The sequence below is a fragment of the Biomphalaria glabrata genome, chromosome 6 (genome assembly GCF_947242115.1).
Source record: "Biomphalaria glabrata chromosome 6, xgBioGlab47.1, whole genome shotgun sequence".
In the NCBI taxonomy this organism is placed as follows: Eukaryota; Metazoa; Mollusca; class Gastropoda; family Planorbidae; genus Biomphalaria; species Biomphalaria glabrata.
The window spans coordinates 46444840-46466512 of record NC_074716.1 but is presented as its reverse complement, the minus strand read 5'-3'; the positions used below and the strand labels follow the sequence as shown (position 1 = coordinate 46466512).

Below are 21673 nucleotides of genomic sequence, written 5' to 3'. Positions count from 1 at the left end.
TATGTTAAGCTACACATAGGGCCAATACCTAAATACTTTGTTATTCGCGTTTATTTAAACCAGATTTATTTACAATTTCTAATCCGATAAGCGTTTGACGGTCATATGGTGTATAACCAATGCACGCATAATTTAAATGCATTGTTACGATTAGCTCACACTTTCTTCATGTTTAGTCAATAGGTGATTAATGGGTGGAAGTTCGTCTGAAGACACATGAAAACTGAATCATTTATTTCAAGCTGAAGTTTTGCACTTAGTTGTAAGGCTGTTTGGCTAAGTTGATAGAGCGTCGGGTCATTTATTTTTCTCATTTTTCATTGACAACTAAAATATAAGTTTAATACCTATAGGCCTATTTTTTTTAAACATAAAGTAGGGGTTGCTTTAAAAAAAAAAAACTTGTAAGAGGCATAATCCAGTTTATTAGTTCCTTCTAGTCATGCTTCAAAATTACTTCCCCTACCGTACTTCTACCTAGTCTCATTTGCCAATACACTGTGGCTCCTTCGTATAGACATACAAAAGGTACCCGGTAGAAATTTGTGTCCACCCATGTCCCCCCTCTTAACTACTACAGTAATCTATTTCCAGGGCTAGCCAGTTGGCTGCTTGTGGAAGGTGTTAATGAACTATGAGTTCAGCTGATGATCGTGAAGTCTTCATAATAGGTTGAATGAATCGTTTATGTTAATAAGCTCTTCAGAATTGTTCTACAAATTGAACATTTTTTTTTAGTTCAAATACAGTATTACAAAAAAAAAAGGGAGGGGGGGGGGGAGATTATTTAAAATTTGTATTAGGACAAAAGAAAATTTAGACCTTAACTTGGTAGATTTTAATTTAAGATTTTTTAAAATTTTCATTTGAGGACATTTAACATGAGTAGATCAAACTTTGAAATCTGTTAGCTTAAGTTTGAAACTAAATTAAGTAAATAAGTTCTTATGATTGAGAACTATTGGGCTTTAGCTCCTCTTCCTCCTGAAACAAGATTTGTAACATCTCCACTAACCTTTAGGAAGTAGATCAACTTGCATAGGTTGTATATCCCCAGAGGGAAAAGAGAAAAAAAAATGGAACAATAGAAATTGGAAAGTTTTCCTGACCTGATCTTTTTTCTAAATATGTGAATGGAATAGGGTAAATCTGTAAATATACTGGTAGTAGTATTCATGAGAGCTCTAATGAACACACATAGATCTATGAATTTAAAAAAAAAGAAACATCTCATAAAACACAGTAAATCATAAATGTTATCTTTTACTTTTTTTTTTTTAATAACATGTTTGTATGTACACATTTTCAACTACTTAAAAACTGTACACATCAAGTCAATTGTGTTGCAGACACACACACACAGTCACTCAGCTATTATAAACACTAGAGTACCATACACAGAATTAACAAGTCACCAAGTTCAGCTAGTATTAGTAGTCATCCTTAGAAATGGAATAATTCATACCATTGCCTGCTGTCAATGGACATCCTCCAACATGTGAGCAATCTCTACTAGTTTCAGTTGAGTACAAACCAGTGCATACATAGACAAAAAAAACAAAACAAGTTTAATAACAAATAAAGACAGCTGAAGTCATTAGCCTGGTTGGCAGCAAAGAATTGCGTTAAAACATCTGACATGTATGTGTTATGTGGTTAATAACAATTACAGGAGCCACACCACATTTCTTATCACATCCACTAGGACTAGTCTCATACAAGGGGAAACGGGCTAGCTGACAAGGCACATTCAAAACCTAAGAGCCATTAATGTAGCCAAATTAAAACATTTCCATAAGATTAAGAAATCAACTGACAATTGCAACAAGGAGATAGTGATATCCTCTGACACATTCCTTTGCCATTAGCTACTTAGTACACTATGGAAGAGGGGATATGCATTCAAGTAGGTTCCTTGAAGCTTGTGGAAAAATAAAAAGATTTGAAAGGACAATAAGATGCTCTGCTTATGTTAACTGCTATTTTTCTGACCTGCCCACATCATAACTGTAGTATGTTCAGCCATGTAATTAAACATAAGATTTAATAAATCATATTTCTTTTTAAAAAAAAAAAAAAAAAAAAAAAAAAAGGACACTAATTCTTTTTAAAAAATGGTTAAATAGGATTGCTCTGCCTGCCTAATGGTTTTACTAAGTTAAAGTTTGCAAGTGCTGAATAGTACAGCCCTAGATGTGTTCAAGGCTGAAATGCCATGAAATCAGATCAGAAGTGATTAGATACTGAAAATATAATACATTCTGCCTCACACAACTGCCCCCACCCCTAGCAACACATGCCTGATGATAGCACAAGGATGAAGAGAAAATACAATTGAAATGGCTCATCTGAATGTTCTTCTGTTCCTGTAGTGCCCTCTAGTACCAGTTAATGGGTTAACTTAACACAAAACATACATCCCTGATTTTGTTAGCATATAACTGTCTGCATATGGTTCTCATACAATAATATAATGTGTTACTATTAAGGCCCTAGTTATACAATTACACAGCTTCAAATAATTTGTACAAAACACATTACACTTTAAAAAAAAAAAAATGATATAACATAATCCATATAAATTAAGTACACACATGTAACACTCGTTCAAAAAGTGTTACCTCTAAATACAAACTTGACATTTATTTATAACTTAGCTTTATGAATCTGTTCCATTGGATAGTAAATACATTGCTTTGTAGCATTTCTGTGATCATTAATCTTTATTAGCTACTGTGGTAATGATATTGATTAAAAATATCAGTTCAATAAAAATCTGTAAGTACCAGTAATAACCTATTTCTAAGTCACATCTTAATACGATGGATTTACAATGAAGACAAAATTTCTGTTAGTAAGCTTTGAGCCCCAAAAAATGAAAAAATAATGTAGATTTAAACCTATTCTCATGCTAAACATGTTTTCTGGATTTCTAATCTAGTCATCATAATTGATTAGACTCAAGACAAAAAACAATTACAAAAATTACCTAAATACTTGTAACTTACTTTGTGGACATTGCTTGATTTATTATTACTAGTTATACATAGAACATGAAGGAACAAAATAAATATATAGGATGTCAACTTTTATTACAATTTAGATGTCCTGAAGTAGGCATAATTGTACAGATACACTATCAATAACCAATAAAGAAACACAGAAATATCTGACTCTCAGATCAATTTTTCTTTTTTACTTTCCCACCCTCTCCAAGGGTTGTAACTCAAGTTGATAATATTTCAATTTCATAGGTTGAACTCTATTTTTATAACATTTGATCAATCAGTATTTACCTATAAGAAAATCATTCAGTTTCCCACAATCTTAAAAGATTTTTAAGTTAAGTCAGCCAAGCTATGGACTTTAATTTTAGAAGTTAAACAACAGGAAAAAAGAAAAAGGCCAAGGAACTAAGTGAAATACTTCATTATCTTGATTAATCAAATTAGACTTTCTACCATCTCTTAATTGCCTTTCCTAGTTTTCCAAAACTGTCTGCAAGCTCAGAGAGACCTTGGCACCACCCAAAAATACATCCCTATAACCTTGGTACATGTATAACTTGCGACCACCCTCAACTGCATTCATATAACCTTGGTACACGCATATCACATTATCTGTGCCTTTCGCTCTTCTCACCTATGTTGTTATTCATCAGAGTATAAGAGATAGTATTTGTCAAATAAATTAAATACAGACAAAACTAAAACATCTGCATGTGTGTACTGTCATTGTAGTAATAACAAAAAAAAAGATCATGTACCCAACAAGACATTAAGCAAGTAGTCAGAAGTTGAACTCTGCCTAACACTTACCTGAAACTTAAGATTGATAAGAACAATTAATACTAATATTATGTATATCCATCATTTAAATTGGAAGTTTTTGTTTCCTAAACAGTTTGCAAAAAAAAATTTAAACAATGCCACTGAAAAAGCAAATTAAGAATGAAGATAATGATAAAAGAAACTAGTGTCAGCTTTACATTAAGCAAGCCCCCCCCCCCCTTCCCCAAGCAGAGGGGAAATTCACTTTGGCCAGGTATGGGTGAGAAGTAGCATACAGAAAAAAGTGCCTTTATGGGAGCCTCTTTCTGAAGATGTGAAGGCCAGATATTTCTATCAATATACATTTTTGTTGGTAAAAACCTGTTACAAGTATAAAACATATTACATTAAAGATGAGTGACACGCACCGAATATCAGGAGCAAAAAAGGATTTGGGTTTCATTAAACAAAACAAACAAAATAGTAATAAATGTTGATGACATTTTTTGTTGTGTTTTTAGGTTTATTGCTGTTGACAAAAAAAAAAAAAAAAAAAAAACCCACAAAAACAGGCTTTACGGCATCTGTGACCATTTAAAACAATATCTTCGTTAGTTTGTACAAAGTGGATATAATGAGTCAATGAAATGTTGTTTTTTTTTTACTCTCTTTCCATCCTGTCATTGAGTGACCAGACTTCCATCATTACATTATCATGCAGACTTATCCACCACAATCTGGCCACAGGTTCAGATTGGACTACATCACTGAAGATGTCTATACACACACAAACACATCTTGAACTAATACTGGCATTCATTTGGTCAAGCTGATTTAGAGTTCTTGGTAACATAAGCAGCTGTGAAACTATACACAAAGCCCCATTGGAACAGTAAGACTATAATCTGAGTAGAACATGGCTTTGCTTGATCTCCCATACAACTACTGGATATGTGCAACTACAAATAAAACTCTTCAGAGTCAAATATTTAATAGCTTCTAGAGGAAGGAAAAAAAGTTTGTATTTCTGATTGGCAGCAAACTTTTCATAAGCTTGTACATTTTCACATATTATTTTAGCTGTTTTCATTTACAACTTTGTTGATGCTACTATTTTTTTTTTTCACTAAAAAAAAAAACGAGGTTAATATATGTAACCTTTACATAGGTAACACTTGGAGCAGAAGATTTATTAACAGCAGAATCTATATAGTCCTAATTGGTACAAAAAAATATAAAAAAATAAAAAAAGCAGATTGTAAATTATCTACACCAGTGATTGCTGACCTTATTACCTAAACTACTTTAAAACATTTTTTGGAAACATCTGTTCTACCCAATATGTCAATTAAAAGTGGGGCTTTTGCTAAAGGTGCATATTTGTGAATAAAGAACCCACAGGTCATTGATTACTACTTGCAATGAACTATTTGCTCAAGAAACATTACTCTTGTCCACATACAAACATCACCACAGTAACAGTACACTGAGGGAACTTATAACAACATTATTCATTGTTCGGTACAATATGACTGAGAAATCAATGCTAAAAAATATCATTTAGCTTCTCCTTATAGTAATCAATACACTAAGAAAGAATATAAAAAAAGAGGGAGGAAAAAAAAAAGAAAAAAAAAAAGAGAACAAATAGGACAAAACAGATACAAGAGGAAAAAAAATGATATTATGAAATGCTCAAACAAAAATATTGAAATTTGCTAAAAATTCACCAGTTTATTCTAAGAATATCCTTTCATTATATGAATGAATGCATAAGTTAAGAATCACATTGAAAACAAAAACTTGATCCTCTCAACAACAGGCAACTAAACATACGCAGTCAATCAGTACCAACAACACAGCATCTAGTGTCCAGATGGTTTGGTCCAGGGGAGTCTAAGGAGCACAGGACTGACTCCTCTGTCATAGATGTCACAGGGGGTTTTTGCCCCTCTCCCCTTCATAGACACTCCTCTGTCATAACATCACAGGGGTCTGTCCCCCTCTCCTAGGTACATTCAGGATAACTCTTGTAGTGAAATAATCTCTCAATAAATATTGTCTGCAACATCCCAGTGTCAGAAATAAGGAAGGTCTATAAACAGCATGGTTTTGATGTGATGGTGATACTCCTAGCATTTGAGTGTAATTTAAAAAAAAACAAAAAAAAAAGAGGGACAGACCCGCTCAATGGTTTGTATTATAACATATGTACAACAGGGAGGAGACAGGGACTTGGAAGTGGGTAGGTGAGTTCTAGGATCAAACTGGCCCATTGTGCACCACGGCTGCTGCATCATACTTTTCTTGAGCTTCTTTAGCTTGGGCTCTGAAATATACAAAAAGGTAAACTTAACATTGCAACAGTTACTTTAATACCTCAAAAACAACATTCATTTAACTAAAACATAGCTACTTATAAGGTCAATTATAGCATCAGTCTTTTTTTTTTCAAATGTAAAGTTATATATGTGAGCTCGGTTTCTTGCTCTAAATACAATGTATACAAAAGTCAGTGTTAACACTCTCTAGATATCTGGGAGTACAATCAAATAATAAAGACAGAGTAAAGAAAGAAAACATAATTGTTGTATTTTGTTATTCGTATTGTGTCCAGTTGCAAAGACTTAGCAGATTTTTTTGTCCTTAAATGTACACAGCAAACTTCATAATAAATAAAGCAGAGAAAACAATTCTAGAATAGAAATTACAAACACTTGAATGAAAGACATCCATAAAGAATTCTATGTCTGAAAGACAGTACTGAATTGAAGATTTTTTTTTGCCACTTCTTATTCTTGCTAGAATACACTAGTGAATACCATCATTTTAGTTGCAATTTTTGGGAGCAAATATGGCTCAAGGTTAGTCCACTTGGCTTGCCACAGTAAATATAATAGTGAGTGTTGGGACCAATGCTAAAAATTGTCTCAAATTTTACTTGCCAGTGCTGTATAGGAACACTAACATTTAAGTTATAATTACCAGAGGAGAAGAGGTAGCAACAAAGGTTAGTTTAGCTGACTAGAAAGCTGACCAACAAATGTTACCCTAACATTGTGAATGAGCAGTTAGCCAGCATGCTAACTTCTCCCTAGAGTGCACACAGCAGAAACTGGCTAAGAGCAAACTAGAACTGTAAAGCTGAACTAGGTGGGTATATTAATTAGAGTAGGCAGCGCAGGAGTGCACCCTTGAAAATAGTAAATCAATAATGTATAGGTAAATTTTCACAGGTTTCAGTCAGTAAGCTCTTTTTATTCCAAGGACATATTTATCATTGATAATCCCACCGACTATAACTTAAAGCTTATCTCACCTGGCTCTTTCGATTTTTTGAGCCTGTGTCAATGTGCATTCTGTAGTATCTGGCTCCAGACTTGAGCAAGTCTGGTCCTCTCTTAATGACACAAGTGATGGAGAGAGTGCTGCAGGAGGTACTGAGGCAGCCGGGGGAGAGACTGGCCCATTGCCCTGAGCTTCAGAGGACTGCCGGCTAGGGCAAGCTGCTGCCACAGTACTGGAGGATGCTTTCTTTAACAGTCCAGATGACGCCAAGAAACTGAAATGAACATACAACCATAAAACAATGCATGGTTTGACATTATAATGATCCTCTAGTATTAACAGTCATTTGAAAGAAAACTGTACATTCAAGGTTATTGTAAAAACTTGACTCTTACAAAATTTGGCTAATAAAATACATTATAACAAATGTATGAAACTTAAAAAAAAACATTTAAACTAGGACTAAAATTATATAAAAGTCACTAATTTAATTTAAAAAAAATAATAATAAAATAAACAAAAGAAAATGTCAATATTGACTACATTTAATCATAATTTCATTAAAATCTCAGCCAAATAGATAAAGCACATATAATAACAACATAAAAACCAACAGAGCTAAAAGCAGTGTTTACTTCCCAAATATATGCAATAGTAATTGTATAATGTCACTTCACTGGCTTTGGTATGACTATGCTAATCAGGCTACAACAGAACTGGAGACTTGAAAAATGTTTAGTGTTTGGGTTTTACTTTGAAAATATTAGTGAAATTCAGTTTTCTGAACATTTGTGTTTTTTTTAAGACATGATAATAATAATAAATACTGTAAAAAAAAAATCACAGTTAAAAATCACTGTGTACAATGTTTGAAAAAGTGAACATGTGAGAAAGACATAAAATAGTAAAACCACTTTGAATACAAATCTTGTTAAGTATAATAATGAGAGAATTTAGTGGGTTTATTTTTTAAGGATTGTTTTTATATATATATATTTAAATTGTTATATCATATTGGATTTTCAGTATTTTTTTAAAATCAATCCTTCAAGTGCTTATTTTTTTTATTTAACCATTTTATTTTTATTGGGTACCAATTTTTACTAAAACATTTTCAGAGTGTACAGCTCTGTTTTGCAATAAGTATATATTGAGACAACACCCAGATAATGATTTCATTAAACATCCTTAAATGCTATTAAAATTATTACATACAGAAAGAGTTGCATAATAAATAACCACAAGGGTAAAGAAAAAAAAAATTAATTATATCTTTAACTTCCCCTTTGAGTGAGACCAAGCAAAGCAACAGCAGAATTTTTTAAGCTCAACTGTTGCTAAAACCAATAGTTCAGAAAGATGCCATGAGACCAGCACTAAAACCAATCATTTTATTTTTACCAAACAATATTTATATCAAATACTCGGCAAACAAAAATTCTTTCAGTTCTCATGTTAAGAAATTAGGAATTAATTGCTTTACTATTACACCCAATTATTACCACCTTTTTTTCTTTTTACAACAAATGAACTGAAGGGAAGATTTAGTCAAGGACACTTTCTGTTGCTCAGCTGAGGCTTAAAACATTGTTGGATCTAGGCGAGATCAGTGATTTCAATCCAAAACCTACCCACCAAAAATTTTGCAAACTGCAACCCAGAATTAGGACAATGGAGCTTCGATTCACAAATCATTAACAAAAAAAGGGGCAAATAATTTAATTAACATAGGTAATAATAATAACTTAAAAAACAACTTTGTATTGTTCTTATTCCTTGGCTTTAAAAAATCTAAAACAGTGATGCCCAGCCTATGTTCTGCGGACAATATCTGGCCCATGCCACGCAATGCAGCGCTGCTCACCACAGTACATAACGAGCACAGAGGCTTAGTTCCATACAACTTGATGACCTTTTGAGATGCTGCTGCCCATGACACAAGTGTCAGAACTTTATATGGCCCCCAAACTGAAGAATATTGGGCACCACTGATAGAAAACAAAAAGATTGGCAGGTTGGAATCAAATGTTAAGGGTGTAAAACCATCAGCCCATGCATGGACCCAAACCAGTTCATTCAAATAGGATTTGTTTCAAAGCTAAATAGATCAAGTATTAGACATAGAGCATGAATGAATAAACAAGCCAACAAAAGCGATAAGTACAGACAAACAATTATAAATAACAAATAACAAGTCAATAGCTTGCGTTTCAGCCACTTTATGCTAACTAACAAAAACTAACCACTACTACAAGTGGGATCATTTGAAACCAAGCTAAAGCAGGTCAACAATGTAGCAGGGTACTGGTGGTGGGGGTTAGGAATCTACTTACTCAAAGTTGGCCCCCAAATCACTGCCATCACAGTCGTCTTTTGTTAGTCTACCAATGTCAACAATAAGGGTTAGTCATTGGGTTAACACTGAATGTTAGCAGCTTACACGGTTTTTAATTCTTCATTTACAATACAAACAAAGAAACAGCATTCAATAGCAACTGTTATTCTAAATCTAGACACAAGGTATTAACAAGTGACAGAGAACAAGACAGACAACAACCCTAGAGCATATGTAGTCGTTATAAAAAAAAATAAAAATAAAAAATCAGTTCACACAAACATACATTACAACCTGTAGTTATTATGTAAAACAGGTTGTTGGTTCTATTTTTAACATTTTAAAGTTATATTTGTAGAGTAATGAATGCACTAAGACTTGATTGTAAACAAACCAAAACTATTCCAAAAAGTCCTTTACTAACAGTTCTTGCTCACCTCTGATTGTTAGGGCTAAGTCTTCCATCCGAGGAGGAAGTACCTTTTTCTGTGGTGCTAGATGAGGATGGAGAATCTGCCGAGACTGGAGCTGTTGCAAGGGAAACAACTACATCTACACTGCTACCATCTCGACATGATCCAGATAGAGTTGAAGAGACATGGGATAGTACCAGATTAGACGCATGTGTTTCATCTTCATTAGCAAGTTGAACTGTTTCACAAGATGTACTAAGGAAAAAATTTCAAAGCTATTTATTTGCAGTAGAAATTATTAGTGGATTGTATGGTAGAAAACCCAGAACAATGTTATTTCTTGTATTATAACTGTAACAAAATTATGGTGAGAACTATAAAATGAAATATTGTTCCATTCATAAATTTATCATTATATATTGTCAAATTTATCATTATAAGCTTTAAAAAAAAATAGTCTATCATCAAGAACCACTAAATGTTAAAAATCATGAAATTTGTCTGCCCTCAATCAAGAACATGCATGTGGCAAAAAAAATGTGTGCTAATTTTGTTTGCAAAAAAAAAAAATTGTTTAATCTTTATACTTGTCATTATAATGAAATATTTCATTCCTAAAAACACATTACAAATTGTTATCAATAGCTTTGTCTTCTTTCATCTTAAGTTTTCAAATATTAATTCCCCTTAGCCTCATTGGTCAAAACAGACAAAGGAATAGGTGAAGGTGAAGTCCCAATCATGTATCATGTCAGTAGTATCAACTATCAACTGCCACACAACATTGCTCTTATCATTAAGTAAAAGTATCCAATAATGCCTAAAGAGTTTATACTAGGTAAGGGGAAGTAAATATTTTGTAAAAACTTATATTTCAAAAACAATCATTGTAATTCATTTTTATTTGACTTCAGCTAGTCCCCTTTTACTAGTCTAGCCTAGTTACTAGTATACATTCTAGATGTAAGAAGAGTAATTTCCCCCCCCCCCCCCACCCCATTTTAATGAACTGGGAATGGTTTATACAAAAACACTTTTAAATGTTCTAACTTCAATTAATATATTCTTTTTAAAAGCCTGACAATGATAAGCAGTGTGGCCACAGAAAATACCAATTATATTTTCCAAACAGAATGTTTCGTTGGAAAGTTTAGTGCAAGAAAATAGAAGTTAGCAGGCCCACATTGGAAGATAAGAACCTTTTGCACATCATCAAATATTTTTTGTTAACTGAAAAAAAAATGGAGGTCATTGAAATTCAAACTTTCTGGTTAGAATGCACATTTTGAGGAACAAGAGAGCATCAGTACAAAAGAGATTACATTGATTTTCTTGTTTGATTGGTGGGACGATTTAGACCTTCATCAATGTTTGAGAAATATTTTGTAAATACAGTTGTATGACAAAGTAGAAAACACCAAACTGTGGGAGATGGGCGGACAGAGAAATATAGAGGTGCAAATCTTAGAAAGTAAAGATGGATTGGTCACACTATAAGAAAAGATGCCAACAACAGAGCTAGACAGGCCTTAGATTGAACACCCCCCCCCCACCCCCAGAGCACACGACCCGAGGAAGACCAAAAATAACATGGCGACATATGCACTAGATAAAGCTGAGAGGACAGGGAGCTGGAAAGCCATTTGGAGAGTGGTGTGTTTTTACTGGGGCCCTATGTTCCATGAGGAACACAAGGAGAGATGGTGATGATGATTTATGCAAATGCAAAACGGTAGCAACATTACCTTCAACTAAATCATCAAGTTGAATGAGCTAAAGACATATTAATGACTATAATAACCTGCTAGAACAATCTAAAAGAACTGTGAGAAACTGATGAAGAAAATGCAAAGACAAAGTAAGACTAGAACATTACACTTACCTAGTGACTTGAGAATCTGTTGATGCCCCTGACTCTGTCAAAGTGGTGGAAGTGTTGAGGAGGTGTGGCGGAGAGGAGTCAGGCAAGGGAGGCTGCTCACCATTCTCTGTCGAGGAGTTCAGAATCGTATCACCCAAATCTGGATTGTGTGATGTAGAGTCTGGAATGCAAGTCTCATCTTCAACATCTGCTAGGTGAAGCTCATTTTCAGTTGATGTGACACCTTCAAAGGAATAATCACTATATTACTAGGTAAGACAACAGGGATCAATGATTCCCATTATAACCTTTAGTCCCACATTTCTGGTGTACATTTCAGTGTTCTGCATTCGTTGGTGTAATGTGGCCAGCACAACTGATGCAAAGGTGTAAGCAACAGATCTCCATTTTTTAGCTATCCCAAAAAGTCTGCAAGCAAGATGCCTCTATGCCTTTGCGTAATCAATAATATATTTACCACTATTTACCAAGAGATGGCTGAAATTGAATCTTCAAACTAGACACACTGTCATTCCTCCATCTCGCTGACAGTCAAGTCTGGACTATATCATTCATTTTTACTTTTAGAGGAATACCTGATATAGTTCCATCTTAATTAGCTTGCTGGATAATATTATTTAGACGAAGTATGTTTCATTAAATGTGTACTTTGTGTATTTCTCACTGTTGTAAGTAAGAAACATAACCATTTCATATGTACATATTTATATACTGAATTAACCTGTGTCCACAATATTATTGCTATGTCGCTCAATTGATCATTGACGCAACCTTGTATATACTTGTACATCTTATTTTATTTCCTTTATCTCGGCTGATCGCCTTGATAATCTTGCTAACGCATTGGCACTATGCTTAGAAAAGAGTTATGAATTATCTCCCCCTTTATCCATTTTGCTTAGACGAGAGTCGCGCCCCTTGGACGGGCACTCTCTGCCTTTATGTTCACTCCATTGTTCATGGCCATTGACGCATGTAAACAATGTGTCACGGTCGTTCCCCCCCCCCCCCCCCCCCAAAATTCCACTTATGTTTAATTGAGATTATTTTCTCCCTTACTTTATACGTTTTATATTGCTACTATCAGCTATCTGTTTTCCCATTTCTGTTTGTCATCATCTCCCCATTGTACTCAAAATTTTACCAATCTGATGAATGCACCTTAGTGGAGTCGATAAGATGTATGAGAGACATGTCCTAACATGTCTTTGTTTATCCGCAGCCTCCCTCAGGTGTCTGCCTTATTTGGTACTATTTGACTACCTACTAATTATCCTGCTTGGCGCTACCTGCCTGTTTGGCTGTACATGCCTTCTGGATACCACACACCTATTAGACACTACGTCCCCTGAGACCACATGTCTATGTGAGATTTCCTAACCTAGCCTACTCATCGCAACTTACTGGACCTATCCTGTTAACAACGCTGCCCACGACAGATCAGCTCTGCCCACAGCACACTTGTGTCCACGGTAGCCGGCCACCCGCCCTAATGTGCTCACAACAGACCACAGAACTTTGGATTGAGTCTCCACAAGTACTGAATCACCCGCGACCCTCTACCAGCTAGAGCGTCACCTCCAGCTGCAAGACCTCCACCCAGGAGCACAGCCAGCTACTGCATCGATAGGACAACCAGATAAGTTCAGAGGACAAAAGTGACACTCTCTCATAAAGTGCTAAGTATGATGATATATCACCAAGAAGATAGATGCAAATCCCCCCCCCCCCTTTTATTCTTGCTTGTATATTTTATGTAAATAAATATCCATCAATTCTTTTTTAAGTTTTTGTATCTTTCTCCATTGTTTGTTTTGTTGCGTGCCTGCTCCCGATATATCTCTGATGGCCCAGTGCAAGGCAAACTCAAAAATAATCATCCCCTAGACACAGAACAAGCCACTCATACATGCCATACACGAGGGCCCAAGAGCCGTCACAGATTTTGGGAAAATCGCTACACTGTGAGCAACAATACTCTCATAACCAGTCAAATGCTCTGACATTACAAAACTGAGTCAAAACTTTTAGTACAAGACAAATAGAAAAGCATATAATGTGGATTATGCTACGATTATATAAAAAGACCAATACAAACCTGTGACTGCACCAGGTACTGAAAATGCTTGTAAACCACCTTTAAGGTCATTTGTATTTGAAGATACAACTGTGAAATAAGAAAATTTTGTTTAGTTCAAAATACATGTTAAGGGTAAAATACATTTTTGAAAAACAAATAAATGGCAAACATAAACTGTATGCTAACAAACAAACCTTGTCTAGGAGCTGCTAATGACATTATTTCAGACTATTTGACCAGGTTTTAAAATTTAGACAGATACTCTAATTTAATAAATAAAGAGTTTGTAGCACAGTGCTACACCTTGGTGGAGCCTGCGAAGCCACTGACCCCAAACTGTATTGGCATTTATTGTTTTGAATAGATCGGCTGCATGCTAAGTGTTGCGACATCATTTTGACCAAAGCTATTCATTACCTAGTTTGTCAGTACATTACAATAACATTTGGTTTCATAAGGTTGTTATTGCTGGAAGTGGTAATGGATATAAGCGCGTCCACTACCTATAAAGAAGCATGCGTCTCAAATAGCCTCTGACAACCATTCCCACTCCTGGCCTTTGTGTGTGGCAGAACTGTTTTCAGTAAAAGGAGAAGAGTAAAGGCGAGTAACTGGTGCCTAAACAGTAAACTTTGGGCAGGGCTTGTTAGCTTTGGCTGTCAAGTCACCTAGAAGAAAAACTACGAATTCAAACCTCTGGTGCCTTGCAGCTATACCCAAACATGGGAACGGCTTTGGGAGTCAACCCTGAGGAAAAATCAGGAGCCTGCGACCCTAGATAGTTTGTTGCATATTGCTACACCTTGGTGGAGCCTGCAAAGCTGCTGACCCCAAACTGTATTGGCACCTGTTGTTTTGAATAAATCAGCTGCATGGAGAGGGGGGAACTGTTAGGTGTGGCGACATCCTTTTAACTAAAGCTAATGCCTAGACATACAGATCATTTCTATGAGATGATCCATAGTCGCTTCGCGACTGAAAGAGGCCTTATACAATAACATTAATATTGTAGCCAAAAAAAAACAACAAATACATTTACTTTCACAGTGATTATTCCCAAAGCAACAACTTGGAACAGTTTTGGTTTTAACTTGAACTTCTAGAAAACCACATGTTGTGTACATGACATGATTATCTTCTTTATTTAAATTTAAAACAAAACTAATAGAATTAATGTTACCATAAGCACTGCTTCTTGTAGTTTCAGTTGTATCCATCTCAACAGGGGAACTACTCCTTGGTCCCATACCAGTTCTGTGAAGTAATGAAATGAAATATAGAAACTCTGTAAAGCAATCCTTTATTTTACTTAAACTCAGAAGCAAATGTATAATGATTAAAGCAGTGATGGGAAGACTTGGCAAAAATTTCAGGAAATTTTTTTAAACCCACGTTAGTGAAATGTTTCATGGCGAACCCAGATAAATGGAGTTGAATTCTTTTTAAAATATTATAATTAATTATATTGATTTACAGCACACAGACACACACAATTGCTGCAATTAACTATTTACTACAATAACTACATTTAGATGAGAGAACTTTGACGGTTTTTCATCTTGTTGCACTTGACTTGAAATCTAAATCTTTAAATCTGGTCCAGGCAGTCTGTGCATTCAATGATAGAATGAAAACTGGTATTCTGACATACATCAACAACAATAAAGGAATGGTGTTTCAAAATCAAAACATGACTTTTACAATTTCTTTTTTAGTATAAGCTACACTTCTGTTAAACTCTCTAGTTAAGTTATTAAACTGAATGAATAAAAAAAGAACTCTAAGATTCCATTAAAAATGCTTAAACAAACACAGCGACAATGCTTTTGAAACTCGGCAGAGTTCTCAATTAAGGACTTGAGAAAGAGAATATACAACAATAAAACTGCACATTAAAACAATAATTAAGGCTTAGTTAGATCTTATATGGCAGATGCAAGTTGTTTACAAAAAAAAAAAGATCTATGCCTCGTCAAGAGAACTGCTGCACTGGGTTTGTAAACTCTTGATCCAGAGTCTAGATCTACTTTAGATCTTAAATGTAATCTACATTTTTAAGAATTAGATTTAGATCAATTATGATTATGTATCTACTAATCTTAGACATGTTCTAATTCTAGGATCTAGATCGAATCCAAATTTGTTTTTGTTTCCATAACATTTTTTAAACATTCAATCTATCTAGATCAAGACACTACAATAGATTTCATCTAGAAAGAAGCGCAAAGTCTTAATATATAAAAAATAAGACATCCAAAGTGTAAATCTAGACTAGACTAGATCTAGTAGATGGAGATATTCAAATTAAAAAATTATTATAATTCTAAATCCAGACTTTTCAATCACTGTAGATTTGATTCATGCAAACTTTTAGCGAGTTTTTTTTTCTCTTTATAACCATGGAAGCATACCGATAACGGATTTCCCTAAATTTTAAGAAAAGTCCCATCACAGCATAAGAAAAACTCACGAGGACTGGATGTCACCAAACGATGTAAAGTCTGCCCAGTTGTCTTCTTCTGACTGTGTGGGAACACTGCTGAAATCTGCCCACGCCTGTTCCACTGGCACTGATGGTGGTGCTGTAGGTTTCTCCCAGGGTGAGGATGTTGTATCCATTGCTGTGTGTTCAGAATGTGAACTGGAATCAACTGACCAAGCATCTATTAATCAATGAAAAATTTTAGTAATATAAATAATAATATTTTTCACATTAGTTACATCTCAGAGCACATTAATGCAGAAAACTAACCAAACCTATGTTGCTTCCTTTTAAATCTATAATCAATTATCAAATATTTGTAACAAAAAGTAAATATACTAACTTTCAGCGCTGTCTACATCCATCCCTTCTGTGTGCTGCTGAATAATTTTAGCTGGCGAATCTAGTTCTTCTCCACTGTCTGTGCTGTCTTCATCACTACTGTTACACCTGGCTGTTGCAGCTGGCAGACGCCTATGAAAAGAAAGAGATGACATTTTTTTTTTAAAATAAGTTTACGCAACATTAAAATAATACATTCCACACTTAAAAGCAACACTTTCTTATTCCCAGTACTTACTCATGGCGAGCTAAATGACCCTTATCAAAGGTAATAGCTTTTTCCTCCCATATATCTTCATCACTGTCATCATTGTCAAACTGCTGTATCTTCTCATTACAAACTTGTTCAAACAATGCTACATTGGCTTGCTGCTGGAACATTACAACAAATAAAGACATATACACACAACGTGTACACAGAAAAATATCTTCAGACTATCTAGTTCTACTTTCAAAACAAAAATATAAGAAATACAACAAAAAAAAACTCTCGAAAGAGCCTCTGGGATGCCCACCCTAATTTCCTAGCTTCTCATTTAATGCAGTAAAATTAGAAACTCACATTGGCATCAGCGCCTTGAATATCAGCATCTATACTGGAAATCCTATTTGTAAAAGGAGCCCTGTGGAATAACATGTTTTGTTTTTTTTAAGGGCATCCAGCGCATCTACATTTGAGAAGTGTAATGAAACAAGGGAGAGAATAGAGTTATGATGGTGACACATTTCTAAGCTGAATTTTTTTTTGTTTGATATTATATTCATTTTAAGAAATTAAAAATGTTTAATGCAATGAGAGTCAATGAAGATTTTTAAACTGTGTTGTTTTTTTTTATTTGTAATTATTGCTTAGTACTTCTCTTACTTTAAAAATTAAGGGTTGGAATTTTTGTTTTTCACCATAACACTTAAGAATTTATATTTATTTCACAATGATGATGTAACCTGAAATGTACACCAGCCTGTCATTTCAAATTCTATGCTGTTCAGATATTTTTAATGTATGTTGAAGTTAACCTCACACTGGAGCTAAAATTTTGGCTTAGATGAATGTTTAAGACAGAATCGTAGACTACACTACTTTTTAAAAATGATCTACTCTTATGGCACACCTATCAAACACTTACTCAATTTTTTCATCTTGCTCGGCAAAATCTTCATCATTGAAGCCAAACTGATCAATAAAGTTGCTAGTCATCTGCTGCAACTGATAATCCGAGAAAGCCTGGGAAAATAGGGAGGGGCACCCAGGCGCGTCATATCATTACAGAGGTCTTATAGATGGTAAACTAAGATTTAAGGATACAATCTTTGATATAAACTAAACTGCTGATTTGCCACACCTCATTTGTTCTTCAAAACAGCAGAAAAATAAATTTTTACTTCATGTGAAACACTACAACATTGGAAAGCGAACTGAACACAACCCATTGTTACAACTTTGCCACTCACCTGTTGCATGGCTGTGTCTTGGGGGAAAGGGAGGTCTTTGAAGTCAGCATCATCATCTTCACTGCTTGAGGCAAGTGGATGACCTCGCATCTGACATAAGCAATAAAATGTTATTTAATTACATAGACATGAAGAAACAATAGCATAGCATCGCTATTACATGTAATTTGGTTATCCTAAAACATTATCAAAGCCTTGAATGTCAAACTTTTGTGCAGTAATATTCATCTAAGCCAGTATGTGAAACATTCTACTAACCAGTTCTATTGTGTTCCTTTTATTGACTTCAGCTAACGCTCCAACTACAAAAGCATCCCATTTGTCTCTCACATCACTAGACACTCCTGTAAAGAAGTCAAGAAAATAAAAACACTTTTTAAAAAGACAATACCTTCTTTACACAACTAGTAGAGCGATTGTTTTTCTCTTAATAACTTTAATGCTAGATTTTGAAAAATATAACATCTTTAAACCTCCCCCCCTCCCATTCCCAGAGAAAGAACCCTGGTTAAGATCTACTACAGTTTACAATATTCATATTCGAATGATAAGTCATTAGGTCAAGACTTAGAAGAAGATGTGCACAGTTTTCCTGAACATTAATTTAATAAACTCTTGAATCAATAAAGCCTTACCTCTGGAAATTCCTGAACGCGATAAGTTCTTTCAAAAACGCAATGGTTCTTTCAAAACCAATGTTGAATATAGATCTAGATCTCTCGCCAAATTTACATTTATTTATTTTATACTTTGAAAAATTATTTAAGTTTTCCCTGTGTGGCCAACAAACTAGTAACTCTTTTCTCAGCGATATACAGTAACTGTTAAGTTTTAAAAAGGTTCCACCTTTTACCATCTGCCCATCCACTGTGTTCTGACTTAAACAGAGGTATTGTAAAAAATTTGATAAAATAAGGCAGCACAGCATTTACCATGTGATATGAGACTGCAAGCATTGACCTTATTTCATTCAAAACATGTTAGGGTCAAGTTTTTTTTTTCTTCTTTTGTACTTGGTGTACTCAGTTCTACATGGGACAATTTTAACATATGATGCTCAACTGGAAAGAGGAAAAAAACAGCCTTACCATTAAATTGATCTTTAACCATACTGCTTGAATCACTTTTTTCAACAAGGCCAGCTATCGAGTTTGCCATTTTTGTTAAGTGACCCATAAAACCCCTTCTTTTTCCAGAGGGTGCATTTCTGGAAAAAAAAATAATAAAGTTTTTTTTTTGTGTGTGAATAAAACAGTAGAGGTAAGTACAACTTATTACTGTCAAGAATTCAAAATTCTATCCCGCCAAGTGTCTTAAGTAATTTCTCATTGTATGGCCAATGTTAAGTAATTAAGTAACATGTTAGACTTACTGCTGCTGGTCATTGGCTTCCCATTCATTTAGAAGTCTCTGAATCAAGTTGTAGTCTTTAAACAGCTGCAACAACAACAAAAAATAGTTCTTATTTATTGGCCAATATGCTTCTTTTTGCCATTTCTTAGGATTTAAAGCAGTCATCACATTTACAAGGCAACATAACTGTAATAGTATGCACTTCAAGTTTAAACAGGAATAAATACAAATAGTTTGTTTGCTTTTTTTTTCTTGCTACTATGAAGTACTTTGCTGCATTGAAAGAGATATTATAAGAAAACAATTTAGGTACCGTAATTATATAAATCATTGTTTGTTATCAAAAAGTAACATGAATAGTTAGTCAAATTTGATTTTCAATATTGTGTGAAGTTCCCAACTGTGATTTGTGGCTTTTTTTTTTCTTCAACATTTTATGTTTTGTTAACCTATCCTCTGGTTTGTTGTTTTTTTAAATCAATGTCAATAAATATTCCAAGTTCTAATTTAGTGTCAAATTATTTTAATAATCACAAATATTAACATATACACAGGTTAAATGTTTGGTGTTAATAGGTTTCACAGAAAATGTCTCACCTGTATTAGAAGTGGATGTTCATGTTTACCATCCACCTCTATAGGGTTATTATTAAGGATTATAAGAAGGCACTGTTCCAGTTGGGTATGTAAGAAATTATTCCATTCATATTTAAAATACAAGTTCTGAAATACAAAAGTACAGCAATTTCATAACAGGTGTGGTACAAATGGCATCAAACTATTCTAGGTTATTTTTAACAGCCACGAGGTAAAGAATTTGCAAAATGACTTCTCCTAGTATAGTATGCATAAAAACTCATTAAAAATTTGTGAATATCTTAAAATCTTTTTCAAAAATAAACTTTAAAAAACAAAATGTAAAGACTAACACTTACAAGAAGAGTTTGTATTGTTCCTAGAGAGGTCAGCTCCACATTCACGTCATGCATGTTAGCACCCACCAATGCTGTGACTAATTTGGACACCTGAAGTCTGGTGTTTCCCAATGGAGGCTCCAATACCCCAACAGAGGTTGGCATGACACTGTAACGTTGCTTTCATCGAAAATAAAAAGTCATTACGTGATTAACATGAAAAATGCTACATTGGCTTGCGGTAAATCAAAAGGCTTAGTGTCCTATATCAGACATCTTTAGGGGAGGTGAAGTTAATTCCCAAATTTGAAAGGTCAACAGTTTTTTCACATTTATCTTTTAAGTTCCTTTATTTCTAAATAAATGTTAAGTAAAATTACAACCAAGAGGATTTAGGATATTCTAATCCATCTATAATCTGTGATATTTATTTTAAGTGAGTGAATAAACTTGTTTTACCAGTGGAGGATTTTCCAGCAAGTCATGAAAATCTTTTAATCGTGGAATGATGGCTGATATAACATTATTAATGCCCAGTGAGAACCTATCATGGTCTCCATTTGAGAGCTGCTCTGGCTGATCCATTCTACAGAAAAACACAAATATAAACACAGGAATAAAATCAGCAGTAAATAAGATTCATTAACAATCAATTACCACAAAGTATCAGTGGATATCATGTTCCATGCCTGACTCATACTTACCCCTGACGTCTGACTTCCAAAAGTGTATGAATGACACAGAGACCATTGACCAAAACTGATTCATTTTTCCCTGAATTGAACATGTTTGACAGAAGCTTTGCAACAGTTGCTTCCCTGAAACACATAACCAAGTGTGTAATTCTAATTAAGTTATTGGTTCTGAGTCTAAAAATAAATCTAGAAAAAAAAAAAAAAAAAAAAAACTCAAACCCAAACTTACTGCTCCATGGTCATCAAGAGTGGATCAGGATCTGACGAGTCCTGTTGTTGAATAAACTGCTCACGGCCTAACCTCACAATGTCACATAAAGATTGAGCAGCATTACAATGAATCTGTGACAAACAAAAAACAATTTTGAAAAAAACAACAACATATTACCATAAAAATCAAGCCTGTCAGCAATATATTGTGTAGACAGACTTTCTATGAAGCTTGTTCTATTTCACTTACATCTTCATCTTTCTCAGCAACAATGGAATCCACAAGCTTTTCAACAATTTTCTGTTCATTCAACCACTGGGGAGAAACAAATGGCATATGTTTGGACTTTTTACAAATTAAATAAAAATCCAATACAATGCATAAACATTAATAAGCATTATAAAATAAATACCTGTATGCAATAGGCGACATTGATAATTCTTGTTAAAGTATTGA

General features: G+C 34.2%; 1 protein-coding gene across 6 annotated transcripts in view; it reads right to left on the bottom strand.

The window, feature by feature from the left end:
- Positions 1 to 1247: 1247 nt before the first annotated feature.
- LOC106078225 (serine/threonine-protein phosphatase 6 regulatory subunit 3-like) overlaps positions 1248 to 21673 on the bottom strand; it is a 34708-nt gene continuing 14282 nt past the window's right edge. The window contains exons 7-28 of one of the 6 annotated variants that reach the window (XM_013239049.2): positions 21467 to 21532; positions 21236 to 21348; positions 21016 to 21129; positions 20771 to 20897; positions 20333 to 20491; positions 19995 to 20120; positions 19417 to 19481; positions 19133 to 19251; positions 18303 to 18388; positions 18045 to 18134; positions 17720 to 17817; positions 17155 to 17215; positions 16831 to 16964; positions 16594 to 16724; positions 16239 to 16431; positions 14949 to 15022; positions 13787 to 13855; positions 11689 to 11911; positions 9831 to 10061; positions 9392 to 9439; positions 7090 to 7332; positions 1248 to 6099 (exon numbers count right to left, since the gene is read on the bottom strand). In XM_013239049.2, the coding sequence (XP_013094503.2) occupies positions 6033 to 6099; positions 7090 to 7332; positions 9392 to 9439; positions 9831 to 10061; positions 11689 to 11911; positions 13787 to 13855; positions 14949 to 15022; positions 16239 to 16431; positions 16594 to 16724; positions 16831 to 16964; positions 17155 to 17215; positions 17720 to 17817; positions 18045 to 18134; positions 18303 to 18388; positions 19133 to 19251; positions 19417 to 19481; positions 19995 to 20120; positions 20333 to 20491; positions 20771 to 20897; positions 21016 to 21129; positions 21236 to 21348; positions 21467 to 21532 (2637 nt within the window). In that variant the 3' untranslated portion in view covers positions 1248 to 6032. The remainder of the gene's footprint in view (positions 6100 to 7089; positions 7333 to 9391; positions 9440 to 9830; positions 10062 to 11688; positions 11912 to 13786; positions 13856 to 14948; positions 15023 to 16238; positions 16432 to 16593; positions 16725 to 16830; positions 16965 to 17154; positions 17216 to 17719; positions 17818 to 18044; positions 18135 to 18302; positions 18389 to 19132; positions 19252 to 19416; positions 19482 to 19994; positions 20121 to 20332; positions 20492 to 20770; positions 20898 to 21015; positions 21130 to 21235; positions 21349 to 21466; positions 21533 to 21673) is intronic. The other 5 variants (XM_013239056.2, XM_056031433.1, XM_013239063.2 and 2 more) reach the window with 5 other exon arrangements.